The 15,209-nt window shown below is 59.6% G+C and overlaps 2 protein-coding genes across 3 annotated transcripts in view; one reads left to right on the top strand and one right to left on the bottom strand.

Moving 5' to 3' along the window:
* The window catches only part of SSH1 (slingshot protein phosphatase 1), a 36,384-nt gene extending 35,614 nt beyond the window's left edge, over positions 1-770 (bottom strand). The window contains exon 1 of the mRNA XM_075770155.1: positions 606-770. Coding sequence (XP_075626270.1) covers positions 606-671 — 66 coding nt within the window. The 5' untranslated portion in view covers positions 672-770. The remainder of the gene's footprint in view (positions 1-605) is intronic.
* Positions 771-2,281: 1,511 nt separating this feature from the next.
* Positions 2,282-14,501, top strand: DAO (D-amino acid oxidase). 2 transcript variants are annotated; one of them, XM_075769791.1, is made up of 11 exons: positions 2,288-2,493; positions 3,791-3,996; positions 4,152-4,266; positions 4,628-4,704; positions 5,126-5,191; positions 6,025-6,079; positions 6,573-6,677; positions 7,234-7,316; positions 9,109-9,226; positions 10,047-10,145; positions 11,699-14,501. In XM_075769791.1, exons 2-11 carry the CDS (start codon positions 3,803-3,805, stop codon positions 11,828-11,830), a joined length of 1,044 nt encoding a protein of 347 aa, XP_075625906.1. In that variant the 5' UTR covers positions 2,288-2,493; positions 3,791-3,802; the 3' UTR covers positions 11,831-14,501. The 2 variants fall into 2 exon arrangements, with proteins under 2 accessions (XP_075625907.1, XP_075625906.1); XM_075769792.1 differs by lacking the exon at positions 6,573-6,677 and having other exon boundaries at positions 2,282-2,493.
* The last annotated feature ends 708 nt before the right edge of the window (positions 14,502-15,209 follow it).

The raw sequence follows: 15,209 nt of genomic DNA, 5'->3' as shown, positions 1-15,209 counted from the left end.
GCGGGCGAGGGGAAAGGCAGTGCCATCGCAGCACAGGGGCGGAGGGGTAAGGCAGGGGGCAAAGCAGAGCATCCCCGGGGCAGGAGGCGGCTGTGGGGTGTCAGGGAGGGAGAACGCATGGGGCCGAGGGGGCAGCAAGCACAGCTGCCCCACAGACAGGCCCAGCACGCTGCCCGGGGATGTACCTGGCAGAGCAGAGCGGAGCAGGCTGCCCCGGGGGGTTAGCTGAAGTGGGGGACCGCTGTGGGGGACACAGGGGCGAGGAGGAGACGGCCGTGTGTGGTGAGGGCTGGAGGGTCCCGGGCCTGATCCTGCCTGGCAGCACCCCAGGGCTGGGGGCTGAGGCAGCGGGGCTGGGCAGCACCGGAGGGCTGTGGGGGGAAGGGGCTGGGACGGCCGGGGAGCTGCGAGGGGCTGAGCTGGGGCCAGGAGGGGCCGTGGGCTGTGAGGGGCCGCGAAGCTCTGCGGGCCGTGGGGGCCGCAGCCGACGCGCAGGGCCCAGCCGAGGCGCTGAGGGGCCGCGTCCCGCCCCGCTCCCCGTCCCCCCCCCCGCCGCCGGGGCCTGCTCTGCCCCCCGCGGCCCGACCCGGCCCGGCCTGGCTCACCTCGCTGGTGCTGGCCGAGGAGGCGGCGCTGGGGGTCGGCGAGCGCTGCAGCGTGACCAGCGCCATGGCGGCGGCGGCAGGGCCCGGCTACAGCGGCGGCTGCGGGGCGCCGGCCGCCTCCACCGCCCCGGCGGCTGCGCAGCCCGCCCGGCCACCGCGCCGCGGGGAGGGGCGAGGGCGCTGCGGCGGCGGGGGCGGCCCCGGGGCGGGGCGGGGCGGAGCGGGGCGGTGCTTCCCCGGGGCCCGCCGGGCTGGCCGCGCCCGGGGACCTCCACGCTGGGCCGGGCCGGGCAGGGCTGGGCTGAGGCGGCCGCGCCCCCGCCCCGCCCCACGGGGGGATCCGGCCCCTCCCCACGGGGGTCGCGGTCCCCGTCACCCCAAAAAGTGTCCGCAGGGTCTGAGCTTCACCCCTAAAGCACCCGAAGGGCTTCGGGGCGCGGCAGCCGGGAGCATGCTTCAAACCAGAGGGAAGAAAGTGCGAGGGGTCAGCGGTGCCAAAAGCAAGAGGCAGACGAGTAATGGAGTAATTAGCGTAAGAGGCTTTGCTGATTGTATGTAAAGCCCTTAATAATTCCGGCCGTCGGGTGCCTGCCTTTCCCCCTCCGTCCCTGCCACGCTGCAGAGGAGTTGTGCCAAAGCACCCTGGGGTCCCAGGGGGTGGGTGCCCGGGGCGTGGGCACCTTCTGCCCCCGGGGTTTCTCCTGGCGGCATCCCCGGAGGACACGTCGATGAGGCAGCACGCGTGGCAGACCTTCATGGCATCCAGAGCAGCACCCCGAGCCGTGGCTTCGCCAGCTGCCGCCCTCGGGAGCCGGCCAGGCGGCATGGATGGGGTCAGTCGCTCGCCGGCCCTGCTGCTCCTGCCCGGTGTCGGGGTGCAGGACAGCAGTCCCCGCAACGATGCTCGGGGTTGGAAATGTGTGTGAACGGCGCTCCGCTACCAAAAGCATTAACGGTACCAGGTGCTTAAGCCCTGTGAGCCTGCAGGCTTGACCCTCCCGCGCCGTCCCCGTTGACTTGTCGGGGTAAAGCATCCTTCTGCACAGGCTGGTGTACGCCTGCCCGCGCCTTTCCTCTGCTTTTTGTGGGACCGAATTCCCGTTGCCTGCGGTGGGTCGTGCTGCATGGCTGAAACCCTGGGCCTGGGACTCCAGAAGCATTTCTGCAACCTGACTGTGCAGGAGATTAGTTCCCATTTCTTTTATCCTCATTACCTCTCAGAAAAGCTTTAGGCACAGTAAAATCCTTAATTGTAGCAACTCTGCCCAAGCACCGCCTGTGCTTCCAGGGCTGCCTGCGCTGCTGGTAATGGTACCCGCACCAAGGGAAACCCGGCTTTTCAGCCCAGAACCCAGAGGTGTGGGTTCCGTGAAGGGAGAGGCAGCTTAGAAATGAGAAACGAAGCCATTCGACCCCTGAGAGGGGGAAGCTGGGCGACACAGCTCCTGGGGTCTGGCGAGAGGGAGGCAATGCCGTTTCTCTCTTACCATGTGCAAATCAACACCAAAGCATCCAATTTTCCCAGATACCACAGGAATCTGGTGGCTGGGGAGTCCCATTCCCGTGTCCCCATCCTCCGGGATCCATGGGGGCAGCCAGCAGTTGCCATGGTGACAAGTGTCAATGATGGTGCTTTGCCACGGACCGCGGTGACCCCGTTTTCCTTTCAGCGGAGCCACTCCGGGGCCGGCTGCCCGCGGCACGGGGGACTCCACCTCCCCGGGTCTGGAGGACAGACTTTGGCCCCATTGCCCGGGGGCGAGCTGTGCTCCCACTGCCCTCGGCGCTTAGACCTTGCACCGCGGGCGGTTTGCTGGGCTGTAAACAAGTTGCTCCGAGAAGTCTCTGAAAACCACGGCATCTGCCCCGAGGACCACGCACTCTGCAGGTAAGCTGGTAAAAACCTGTGTTTCCATTATTTATTGACCAGCGAGGCAGATAACTCCTTGGCCGCAGGGGCAGATCCCCGCGGCTGCAGGTGAAGGAGGCAGCTCCGGTTCCTGCTGGCCGCGGGTTATAAAACCACAGCAGATGGGAAGCAGCGCGGCTCTCCCGCTGCCTTCGGTGCTTCGCCATCCCAATGACTCATCCCTCCATCCCAGCGAATGTCAGTCCCGCTGTGGGCTGCCTTTCACAGCGGAGATGCTGTGCTTCTCCTTATCCGAATAAAACTATGGGCTAGAATTTACTTGTGCTGCCCAGAACCAGGTCTGGCGTGCTGCTGGTGTCCACCCCTTACCCGCACACTGGCGGCTGAGCATCCAGGGATGCGACCCAGGCCGAGGCGATCCACACGGCTGTACCCCCGGTCCCTGGCCGCTCTCTGCCCAGACAGTGACCACAGGGCTTTTTCCAGGCTGCAAGGCAGGAAAGCTCCGTCGAGAGGGAAGAGTCGGGGGACTGAGGGGGGCTGCAGACCCTCTTTGCAGCCAGCGTTTACAAACAGCGGTTCTCCCAGCCAGTGCCAGGAAGGGTTTGGGGTAGCGGCACAGCCCTGAGGAGCCGTCCTTGCATTTGTCGCACCTGGAAAACAGCCGCTGTTTCCCATTTCTTTTATTTAGCCCATGCCAGGGGCTGAGGAGAATGAGGAGCACCCTGGAGCGGGGCACGGAGGGCTCACGCCATCCCGTGGGAGACGATGCATATGGGTGGGTGCACCCATCTCTCCCCGGCTGCTCGCCCCTGGCTGCTGGAAGGGAGAGACGAGGGTGCCGATGGCTGTGCCGCTCTCCCCTGCGCTGCTGCAGGGCATGAAGCAACCGCGGCTCTTTCTGCCAGGCAGAGGAGCGCGGCCGTGGGCAGCTGAGCCACAGTTTTACTGCTCGCCAGCGGCTGCAGCACGCCCAAGGGTAGAGCCAGGGCTGCCGCCCCTGAGCACAAGGGCTGCGAGCGATGGAGAAACGTTCCCCTGCCACCGTGGCAACCTGCACCCCGCTCACCCGTGATTTCAGTGCCTGGGCAGTGCAGGCAGGTGTTGGAGAGGACTGGGAGGGCTTTACAAGAAATGCACACAAATGCACCAAGAGCAGCTCAGCCCCTTCCCTGCAGCCCAGCTCCGCTCCAGCAGCAGAGCCGAGGCCGGGTCGGGTCGGGCAGGCACTGGTGCCCTCCCTCCTGGGAAGCCCCGGCTTGTCCGAGCAGCTCCCCAGCCCCGGCGCTGCCCTTCAAGCGTTTCACCCCTGCAGAGAGCCAGAGCCATGCGCGTGGCCATCATCGGGGCCGGGGTGATCGGCCTCTCCACCGCCCTGTGCATCCACGAGCAGTACCACAGCCTGGTGCCCTCCCTGGAGATGGAGGTCTACGCAGACCGCTACACGCCCCGCACCACCAGCGACGGGGCAGCCGGCTTGTGGCAGCCCTACCTGAGCGACCACGGCAACCTGCAGGAGACGTAAGTGAGGAGGAGGAGGAGGAGGAGGAGGCTGGTGCCGTGTTGTCGTGTCCCCCCCCCCCCCGCAACGTGCCCACCGGTGCACGAGGGGCTGAGCTGCCCGGGCACAGCTCCATGGGGCTGGCAGAGCCACCGCTCTCCTGTTTTCATGGCAGGCTCTGGAATAAAGAGACGTTTGATTATCTGCTCGGGCACCTGGGCTCACCGGCAGCGAAGGAAATGGGACTGTTCCTCATTTCTGGCTACAACCTGTTTACGCAGCTGGTGCCGGTAAGGAGCAAGTCGCAGCCAGGGCTGGGAAGGGCTCCAGCTCGGAGGCTGCCCGGGGGCGGGCAGGGTTGTACTTCTTCCCAGACGATGCTCTGAATGCTTTCCCAATCCTTCCAAGTTTGTCTTGTGACTGTTTGCCCGGGACACCGTGTTTTCTGTGCCCCCGATGCAACGTTGGTGTGAACTCCGGGCTGAGCCCTCCGGGGGTGGGAGCTGGCAGAGCCGAGCCGGCCGCGCTGTGCCGCAGCCACCCACCCACCCGTGCTCCTTTTGGGTGGGCTGTGTCCCCCCCGGCTTCTGTCCCACGGCGGCACGGCGATTCCGGTTCATTAATGACCTCGGACCTTTTTCCCTACTGCAGGACCCGTCCTGGAGGAACATTGTCCTGGGATTCAGGAACCTGACACCAAAAGAGCTTGAGCTCTTCCCTGGTTACAGGTATTTTTCAGTCCGTTTTCTGGAGAGCCACGGATGTGCTTTCCCCCAGGCAGGGAAGGGACGGCTGGACGGTCCCAGACGTCTCCCTTTCAAGGGGCGACGAGGACGACAAATGCGGGTGCAGAAGTGGCCTTGCTTTGCTACAGCCGCTTCCCTTAAAATAAGGGAAACAAATCAAAACAAAACAAAAAAGCAGCAGCCCAGCATGGAAAGCATTCCGGCTCCTCTCTTACTTCACCAGATGTTGTCAAACTGAGGGAAGAAAATCAGCAGAAGGTGTTTTATGCTGTAAACAGAGGGGAAAAAGGGGAAACTGGGGTCCCGGACCTGCAGCGGCCCTCGGGAGCATCGGGGCAGGAGGCGGCTGTGCCTGTAAAGCCGCTGCAGGTCCTTACGGCTTCCTCTCCTCGTCTGGTTTCAGCTACGGCTGGTTCAACACGGCGCTGATGCTGGAGGGCAGGAGCTATCTGCCGTGGCTCACCAACAGGTGGGTGCGGAGCCGCCGCGGTGCCGGGACCGTGCCGGGAGACCTGCCGCTCCCCCCGATTTCCCTGGGCGGCAGGACCCGGGAGGCAGGTGTGGATTTTCATCCTGCGCGTCAAGTGTTGCTCTGGATCCTTGTCTCATGCCGAGTCGGTGGCTGAGTTTAGGCGAGACTGATTTTAGGTGGCCGCCCCGTGTCCTGTTGCAATTCTGACCTGTTCAGCTTGAAAATGCCGGTGCTGGTGGCTGCCCCGAGACAGCACCCCCAGGGGACCTGAGCGTCCTCCCCTGCTCTCCGCAGCTCTCACCCTGTGCCCCGCAGCAGCGCCGGGGTGAGGGCACGGCGGGATGAGCCAAAGGAGAGGCGAGGCAGGGATGCATCCCTGGGAAGCGGGGAAAAGGGTCTGGAATTCCTGCTCCTTGCCCTGTCTGGGTAACAGACTCCCCACTTTAATAGTTAGCCCCGGAGTGTATTTTTGCGTGATAACGATGAAAGCAATGAGATACACAGAGCTGCATCTGAGCGCTTTCTGGCTTTTAGCTATGGGAGTATTTGGTTGGGTTCTTGTCGTTTGTAACGTGGCGCGGGTGCCCTGCCCACCGCAGAAAGCCTGGGCTCTGGCGCAGGGCGTAGCAGGACGGGTCACCCTCGGTAGCTCTGGGCCGTTAGGGAAATGAGCTAATGACTGGAGACCATTAGGAATCACCAAGAAGACCACGGGCGTTTATTACAAGGAGCAACAAGGCGTACCTACTCAGGGTATCAATTACAGGCGCTAATTTGAATGGTACATTTGCTTTTTATTTGCTGGTAACAAATGAACTTGTTCTTCCCAGGTTAACGCAGAGAGGAGTGAAGTTTTTCCGTAAGAAGGTTGAATCTTTCCAGGAGGTGAGTGGAGACGTCGAGCCGGGGCAGAGTGGGGCAGAGCGGGCACGGCTCCAGCACGGCTCCGTCCCAGGCCCCAGCCGGCACGGGCTGCTCCGGGGGGGTCCCTTGGCCCGAGCGATGGGCCAGGGGACAGCGGCAAGACTACGCCAAGATCTGGGAAACAAATTCTACCGGGAAAGATAAAGGCACTTGGGCATCAAGAGATGGCTGAGAGGGGACGGGGTAGCACATTTAGCCAGCGCTGAGCGAAGATGCAGCCAAGCGTGGGCGCTACGCTTGCCCTTAAACTGCAAACGTTCTCCTTGCCTGCACACATGGGCTGTCGGCGGGAGCCATGCCGGGGAAGCCATGCCCTGGATCCGGCCCTTCTGCTGGATTCTTCACCGGGCTGTTGGACCGAGTGCACGGCTTGGCTTCCATGCAGGAATCTCGTGCCCCCATGGGCAGCATCGCTGTGCACGCTGCTCACCGCGCCGTGTCTGTCTCCCATTAGCTGTTTGCCCAGGGCGCGGATGTTGTAATAAACTGCACTGGGGTGCGTGCGGGGGAGCTGCAGCCCGACCCGGAGCTACAGCCCGGCCGTGGACAGGTCATAAAGGTGAGGCGGGTGCATGGCTTGTGTCCCCCATCTTTTTTCCAGAGGAGCCGTTCGATAGCCACCTTATGAGATGTGGCCCCCGGGGCAAGTTGTGGGCTCGTGTCCCAGACCCCCACTGGGGTCAGGTCCTGATTCCCAGCAAACGCTGGTGATGTAAAACCCTCGTGTGCGTGGAGGCCAGAGCAGAAAACCGGGATCCCGTTCCTGGTTCAGCCGTGGGGACACCCCGGGTCTCCAGCCCGTTTCTTCATCAGGGGAAGGTAGGGGGAGGCCAGAGGCATAACGCCAATGATAAAAAGACATAAAATCCTTGGGAGAAGAGGATGATTATTTGGGGAAACACAGACTCACCCCAGGTAGGAAGCTCCTCCGCTTGCCCACCTGCCCTCCAATCTCCCTGTCTTCCCAGGGCAGCGCAGGGCAGCGCCGCGGTGTACATGGAGCCCGAGCAGAAGGGAGTGCACCATGTCCAGACCCCCACGTCCCTCCCGCTGCCCCCCCGAGCCGGGCACCCCGCTCTCCAGCAGTCCCTGACCCTCTTCCCTTTGTCTCCCAGGTCCTGGCCCCATGGGTGAAGCATTTCATCATCACTCACGACATCAAATCTGGTATCTACAACTCGCCGTACGTCATACCGGGGTAGGTGGCTCCGCTATCTGCGCCCCTAAGGCACCGGCTCGGATGCGGGTCCCTGCTGACGTCTGCCCTGCAGCACCCCCCTTGCAGCAGCCCAGGCCCGGGCTGGTTCCTGGCGCGGTGATGGTTTTATTTGCCATGTGGGAGGAGAGCAGAAGGACGTGGGCAGGCAAAGCCAGGGAGCTCCCACGGCCGGCACAGAGAGCACAGAGACCCCGGCTGGGCGCTCGGATGTGAGGGGGGTCTGGGCTGGTCCTGGGTTCTTGGATCAGGCAGCGCCACGGGGCTTCGGTGGCCCTGGTCCTGTCCTTTTCCAAGGAGCAAATACCACCAAAGCAAAATGCTGGTCCTGACCAGGTCCTCAAAAGAGTCAAACATTGACAGTGGGGCAAGCATTTTGGGAGAGATCTTTTGTTTTCACCTTTCTACTCAGTTCTTTTGTCAATGGAGCTGTAGAGCAGCTCATCACAGGGAAAGATTTTTCTGATTCATGCTCCCGTTAGAACCAGTGGCAGGAATCCTTTTTACTTTAACACAAGCCTACCCTAAAAAGCTCAGCCTTTCCACACTATTACCCTGTGCTGTGCCTGTGGCTGTTGGTGAGACACCTGAGAGCATCCCGTGGGGTTTAGCACCCAGGCAGGGCTCCCTGCCTCCTCCCTGCAGGAACCGAGGAGACTCCCAGGGGAAAAAAACCCCTTATTTCTGTGTCCCCATAGGGGTGAGAAGGGCTGAAACAAGATCCTGACCTGGAAAGCCCCATGTCCCGAGCTCAGCGAGCAGCAGTGGCCGTGCCCGGGCAGAGACCACTTTCCAGCACTTATCTTGCACTTTCCACCTGCTTCCCACCAGCAGCTTTTGGAGGGGAGTTGGGATCTATTTGAGACAGCAACGTGTGCGTGTACCCAGGGAGCTACAGCGCAGGAGAAATAAATACATGTCTGCTGTTCATCCCGCCTCTGTTTCCTCCTGAGAGCAGCCATCTGCCCCGCTTTGGCGATGGAGAGGGGGCTTAAGCTGTAACTCGAATGCTGCATTTCTGGCACTTCCTGTTGTGTTAACACTTCAGGATTAGGCAATACGCCATTATGTAAATAGGAACTTTGAATGCTCGCAGCACCCATGCAAAGTATTACGAGCGATTTCTGATCACAGGCCCAGGTACATACAAATTCCTCTCCCTGTGCTTATTTTAGCTTGAGCTGTCACGGCCGGCACCGAGCTGGTTCCCAAAGGAAGCAGCCAGGTCCAGCACTCGGGCTCGGAGGACATCTCTTCCACGCTCAGCTCCGGGGGCTCCCCTCCTGCACCCCCCGGCATCCAGCCCTTTCGTCTCTGTGCTTCCCGGGGCTCACCCGAGGTTTTAGCAGGGCCTGGCAGTACAGATGCCCCCAGCTCCCCCCCCAGCCTTAACCTTGTCCTCTGTTAATCTGCAGGAGCCGTGGGGCGGCAGCAGCAGCAATCTCTTTGTGTTCCCCACTGCAGGCATCCCCGTCCTTCCGCCTCTCTTCCCCAGCCAGGCAGGAGCAGACCTGTCCCACAGAAGATGAAATTAGCTGTTTGGTTTGCCCGGGCAAGGGCCTTCGGGGTGCTGATAGCGTTTAGCGAGCGGCTTGCTGAGGAGCAGACGTGCAGGCACAGCTCTCCTCCCTGCTCGGCGCGAGGGTTTCTCCGGCAGGAATACGTTGCAGGTTCAGGGTGCAGCGGGATCCGTAAATCACACGCGCGCGCGGCGTCCGGCAAGGGACGGCTGGGGACGCTCGCCGCCATTTATTTCCTTTGGCTTTTGGTGCAGGAGTGAGTTCACGGTCTTGGGAGGGATCTATCAGCATGGCAACTGGAACGAAGAAAACAGCGCCCAGGATCACAAAACCATCTGGGAGAACTGCTGCAGGCTGCTCCCTGCTCTGCAGGTGGGTGACCCCAACCCACCGCCGGGAGGTTTTGGGGGGGACGCGGAAAGCCCGGGCGCACCTGAGGCCGCCGAGGACAAACCGCAAAATCCGAACCTTTATATGAAGAACACGCGGCGCTTCCCTTCAGCAGCCGGGCGAGCCGGAGGGGTTTCTGCAGAGCGGCCGTTGCTTGTGCAGGGTCAGCCGCACAAACGCGGCGGCGGTGAGGGGTGAAGCGTGCGCACGGAGTAACCCCGGGCTTGGCGTGCCCCACAGCAGCACGTAGCTCTCGGCGAGGGGGTAAAGCGCAGCGGGGTGGTACGGCTGGGTGTTTGTGCGTGCCTGGGGTGTTCACTCCTCGGGCTCCCTACGCCTGCCTGATCGGCTGGCAGGGGCTGGGGCTGGCATTGCTTTTGCGACAAGGTTTGTAGGAAAAAGGGATTACTCATATAGCTGGTTAAACAAAGCTCTGGGAGGTGCCGACCCTTTGGTCGTGGTGTGTCCCCATCCTGCGCTGCTGCGTTAGAGGAAGGCTGGCATGTGGCGAGGCCGGTTTGCACCCACTCCTGACGCCGCCGTCGTGCCCTGGGTGAGCAGGAAAGGCAGCGTGGGGCTTCGGCTCTGCTGCAGGCTGCTGACGTGCGGGCTGCGATGTGAAATTGTTCTACCCAGTCGCCCCTCGTGGCATCCCAGGGGCCGGTGCGGCAGCGGGGATGGGGGAGGCTCCGTCCCCCCTCATCTCACAGCTCCCTTTTAGCGCCCTTTTGGGGGTGACATTTGGCCGTTGCAATGAATTCGGAGGAATGCTGTGCAGGTGCCGACGTGCTTTTGCTTTCAGAATGCGAAGATCGTGGACGAGTGGAGCGGCTTGAGACCAGCGCGCCCCTGGGTTCGCCTGGAGCGGGAGACCATCCGCCACGGGCAGTTCCAGGCAGAGGTACGGTGCGCCGCCCCCGGATGCTGAGCGCCATTAACCACCGCACTAATTGTGCATCCGTCACTCTGACCTTGGCAGCGCAGCACCAACGTCCAGCTAACGCTGGCGCTCTTCAGCCCGCAGCCGCGCTGCCCCGCGCCCGTCGGTCCTCGCTCCATCACCCCTCTAATGACGCGTCAATCCTTGAGCCAGTTTCAGGCCGGTGTCAGAGATAAGTGTGAAAGACCTCAAGTTTTGATGGATTTTATGGGGAGAGTGGGCAAGGAGTGCTCCTGCCGAAGGAAAACCTGCAGCTGGAGCTTAGTCCTTAACAGACACCAAAAAATCATTTGGGAAAAAAAACTCTGGCCCGGGCTCTGCTGCTCCCAGACCCACACAAGGCACGTGCGAACCACGTCTTGGTGTCGGCATTTAAAGTAGTGTGGGATTCTGCTGGGAGCACTTGTGCAAATGAACTTTGCATCATCCTTTACTAAACCCCGATACGCAGTTTTTAAATGAAACTTGCTCAGGGCCTCCGGCACCGACACCGGGTTGTTGGTGCAAAAGATTGCGCTTCTCGAGAATTCTTCCAGTTCGAAGCTGAGCAGCAGCACGAAATGAACCGTGGTGAAGGCACAGAGGGACACCCGTGGGGCTGGACCTGCCGTGGGGCTCTGAAAAATTCAGCTGCCTCTGTGTAGGTACAGCTGGGTGCCTGGTGTAAAACTTCCCCAGGGCGACGGCTCTTTAAATTGCCTCACGCTGCTCATACATCTTTTAAGAGAAAGGAAAGCGGGGATGGCACGAGTTTCAGCGTGCCATCTGTTCTCGGACCCTCAGCACAGCACCTTCTCATGTAGGGCCACACCACTCCTTAGCGCTGTCGCCTCGATGCCCGTCAGCAGACCTGCAGAGGGAATCCTTGATTCAGTTGCGTGCATATGTCTCTGTGCAGCTTGGAAGAAGAGATTAAAGCTCCAAAGGGGATGGCGACTGCAAAATGTAATTAATTGTAATGAAAATATATTCAGTTCTTAGCAGGAGAGTCTTGGAAAGAAAAACGGTGTATTTAGGCAAAGCCCAGAGCACAGTTCAAGGCGATGCCGAATTTGAATTAATTTATGGATCGCTCTGTTCCTTTATCGGCACACCATATCTGCGCTGCCTTGGCACGGGAGAGGGGTTGCTGTTGATCCCAGCGATGAGTCAGGCTCCCGCCGGAGCAAAGTAATTTACCTTGGCAGGAACAAACCCTAGGTAGGACGTAACATGTTGTGCTCCGAGGACCACGGCCGCGACCCCGCTGCTGCGTGTCGGGGGGGCTGGAGCAGAGGCTGCTCCGGGGCCCCGATGCTGAACCATGCAGAGCTTCTCCTGCCTCTCCAGGGGCTTTTGGAGGGAGGGAAAGAGCAGCGTGTCGCTGAGCTGTGCACCCGGAGCTGCCAGATCGAAGGGTCAGCCTAAAGACACTCAGGACGTTCCCAGCCACTGTCGGTGGCTCCTCGCTGCCCTTGGTCCCAGCAGGCTCCAGCGCAGCTTTCCCAGCGCTGATCCCTTCTCTCCTCCCCCAGGTGATACACAACTACGGCCACGGCGGGTTCGGGATCACCATCCACTGGGGCTGTGCCATGGCAGCTGCCAGGCTCTTCGGGAGCATCCTCCAGGAGAAGAAGCTGGCCAGCCTGCCGCAGCCCCGCCTGTGAGTCGCCCGCTCACCCAGGATTATCGTGACAGCAGTAGCTTAGAAATCACAGCAGAACGATGCGAATAACACAGTGCTACACGTGGGCCGTTCAACCCTCCTGCCAGCTCCGATGCCGGTTCCTAGCGTCTCGTTTTCAGGTAGCTGCCAGTTCTGCCGCTGCCATTTGCCAGACGGCTGAGTTCCCTCCACCCCGGCCTTGCACAACCTGCCCCCAGCGAGTGCTTTCAAATATGGACTAATTGTCTGTGGCAAAGCGCGCTTCTGTCCCGGGGATCAGTCTGCGAAGGGCAGGCGAGGCGAGGCTGAAACCTTGACGGTCCTGCAGTTCGTCTGCGTGATGGGACAGGATCTGAAACGGAGCCGGTGCCACCTGAGGTCTTCACCGACTGCTCCGACACCCAGCACGTAATTAGATTTGCAAGCTTCCCCCAGGAGGCAAAAGCTCCTTAGTAGGAAGAAGCTCTGAAGCTCCCAGGGAAGCAACGACGGCTCTAAAAGCACGTGCTTCAGTTACAATAGCTTTTCTTACGTTCATGCCAGGACAAAGCACGGGTCTGCAGCACCTGGTTAGTGTATCTGGCAATAGACAGCAGCAGTTGCCTAAAATGGGCTTTCCAAATGATGTTTTTAGCAACAAAAGCAACATGTTCCAGCCCTGTGTACTTGCCAGACTCTATATATAGCAGGGAGCATACGCAAAATAGCTGTTCTCGTCCCTAAAACTCCCACGGGCCCTTCGGTTTCTCATTTCCTCCAGCCGTGCGCAGCAGCTGGGAGAGAGGAGCTGGCTCGGGGTGGGCTCTGCCTCCCGAAGGAGCTCCCAGGAGGGTGTGACTTTTCGGGGGTGTTCAGTGCCGCGGCTGGGGACCCAAGGCACTCTTCTGAAGATATAGTTTGGCTGTTTTTTCCATGCCATGTATCTTTCCTGCTCTAAAAACCATCACAGACAAGGTACTCGAGAAGCATTAGCCTCAAATCCGAAGGCCAGCGGTTGTCCCGAGCCCAGCGCACAGCGCCTGGCTCGCTCCCCTCCCCACATAAGCCAACTGTTTCTTACTCATCTGTGATGCAGCTTCTCTGACTTCATGTGCCAGAAATACCTCATCAACCCGGTTTGTGCTGTACCAGGCAGCTGCACCTAGCGACCGAGAGATGCTGCAGTGCAGCTGGGCGCGTTTTACCTCCTGGGCGCCTGGATTTAAAGCAGTCCCGTGAAAAGTGCACGTTTCTTGGCCGCAGCCTTGCACCAGAGTTGCTCCCCGCTGGAGGACCCGTTTCCTGACACGCTGCTTCCATTTCACCAAGGAAAAGAGAAATTTGGGAAGGTTTTGCGGGCAGCGATGGGCGCTCGGTGCTGCTGGAGATGGTCCATGCACACGAGATCTGCTGCCCCATGGGTGCAGATGAGACTGGTCTCATTTTCAGCAGCGCTACGGAGGTGACCGTGCCAGCACCGCCGTGGCCCTGGGAGACCTTCCAGCGACCTCCTTTTCCACTGAACACTGTGTGACCGCTGTGCACCTCTCCAGCTTACACACCCCGGGCAGTCAGAAAGCTCTGACGAGCTTTGCCGAGTGCATCTGCTAATTGTCTGCCCTTTTACAAAGCAGCAATGGTTACTCTCACCGTTAAGGGCCAGAATTTCTCAGCAGCTCCTGGCCCATCCCCTTCCCTTTCGTAAAGGCGCGGGACGGATGCGTTTGCCTCTGCTGTGACACCCGCAGTGCTGGCGAAGTGACATCGCAGGGGAATTCTCAAGCCCAAGGCAAGAACTCGCCGTCGAAGGCACCAACGAGAGCAGGCGCTGAAGTTCCTCTGACTGCGATTTTGCCCTAACACTGGTGTTCCTCGCATCCTTGCAAAGTATAAACCACCTTGGGATAGCGGCGGTCATTTGTGCTTTCCGGTTGTCCTCGACTGCGGAACGGTCGCTTAGGCCAGCCCCGTCCTGCTGCCACCGCGGCAGAGCTGACAGGAAACTCCGTTCGCTGCTGCGGAGCCGCGGCACAGGCAGGGCAGTGTCCGTCCTCAAAGGCAGCGAGCGTGGGCGTGCGATAAAGAGCCCGCTGTGGTCTGGTAGCCGGGGCACTGCTGCGGTCTGCTTAAAAACAACAAAGGGGGGCACAGGAAAATTAGGAGCCACTGTCACGTCCAGTCCGTCTGTCAAAAGGGTTTCCCGCTTCACCTGGCAGCTCACCTGACACGTTGCAGTCCAAAGGGGTATAATCAAGAAAAGGATAGAAAAAAGAAAACAATGGCTGGAAAAAATTTACCATTGATTAATGCTAAACCTACCGGTCTGTGATACCGCGTCAGTAGAAGCCATTCAGTGAAATAGCATCCACTCGATTTCACTTATTCCAAAAAAGAGATATTAAGGACCATACTCTCCTCCCGTTTGCACGGCTCCAAATCCAACCCCACTTACCCGATCTCAGAAGAGCTACGCTGGATTAGCAGGGGCGTAGCAAATCACTGTATGGCTTGCTATAAGCAGTTGATTCTTCTGTTCTTCTGATCTTAGAGCGTACGGGAGTAGCTGTCCCGTGATCTTACACGGCCTCTTAGAAGACAAACAGAAACCATGAGATTATTTGCCATTTAATTTTGCTTATTTTCTAAAAGGCCACAATTTAATATGTGAGCACAATAAAGGTAATATTCAAGTATCTCATGCGTGATGCTTTCTCTTCTTAATGATGGACAGGGCCTCAAATGCTAATTCCCTGGAAACGGACCCGGTAGATCATCTTTCCATGTCTCCCCACACATTTTTCCTGAACGTTTCATCCTGCAGGAGGAAGAGCCGTCATTTCAGATTCCGAGTAGACAAACGAACCTGAAACGCCGTCGTGTGAAATGACGTGGTTGCCTGCGTGTCGTTGTTAGTAGCCCCCAGCCCGTGAAGGACTCACAGAAATGGTTGGGACACTCACGCAGCTCAGCTCATCGCTCTGTTTTGAGACCAGAGCGGCAGGAGAGGTATTTTACACTGTTGGAACTCCGTGGGACAGAAGAGTCACGAGGTTGGAGTTCACTTTTGTGGCATGGGAAAGGTAAGGGGGTCGGCGGGATGTCTGGACAGCTGCTGCACGTGCTTTCTCGACAAGCACAAAGCGCCATCTCCAGCGGCCGGCATCAGCACATTTTACGAACTCACAGTCCTCAACAACGATTGCCTGTGACACAGAACAAAGCTGGAAATACATCAAGTATCAGTAAAGTTATCCTCTGTAAGCAAACAGCAACTCTGGCATTTTGGAAAACAGAATGAGCTTTAGAAATGCCCGAGGACGCCAAAAAGTTCAGAGAAAACAGAGGATGAATATTCTCCCAAGTATTGCTTCCGCAATACAAACCCTTCCATAGTCACCAAC

Source organism: Balearica regulorum, chromosome 17 (genome assembly GCF_011004875.1).
Source record: "Balearica regulorum gibbericeps isolate bBalReg1 chromosome 17, bBalReg1.pri, whole genome shotgun sequence".
Taxonomy (NCBI): domain Eukaryota; kingdom Metazoa; phylum Chordata; class Aves; order Gruiformes; family Gruidae; genus Balearica; species Balearica regulorum.
The sequence above is the reverse complement of the archived record's forward strand: the minus strand, read 5'-3'. Positions and strand labels throughout refer to the sequence as shown.

Coding starts and splice junctions, on each gene's coding strand:
- DAO (XM_075769791.1), top strand. CDS start 3,803: ATGCGCGTGGCCATCATCGGGGCCGGGGTGATCGGCCTCTCCACCGCC. Junction 3,997..4,151: donor CACGGCAACCTGCAGGAGAC/GTAAGTGAGGAG, acceptor TTTTCATGGCAG/GCTCTGGAATAAAGAGACGT. Junction 9,227..10,046: donor GGCTGCTCCCTGCTCTGCAG/GTGGGTGACCCC, acceptor TTTTGCTTTCAG/AATGCGAAGATCGTGGACGA.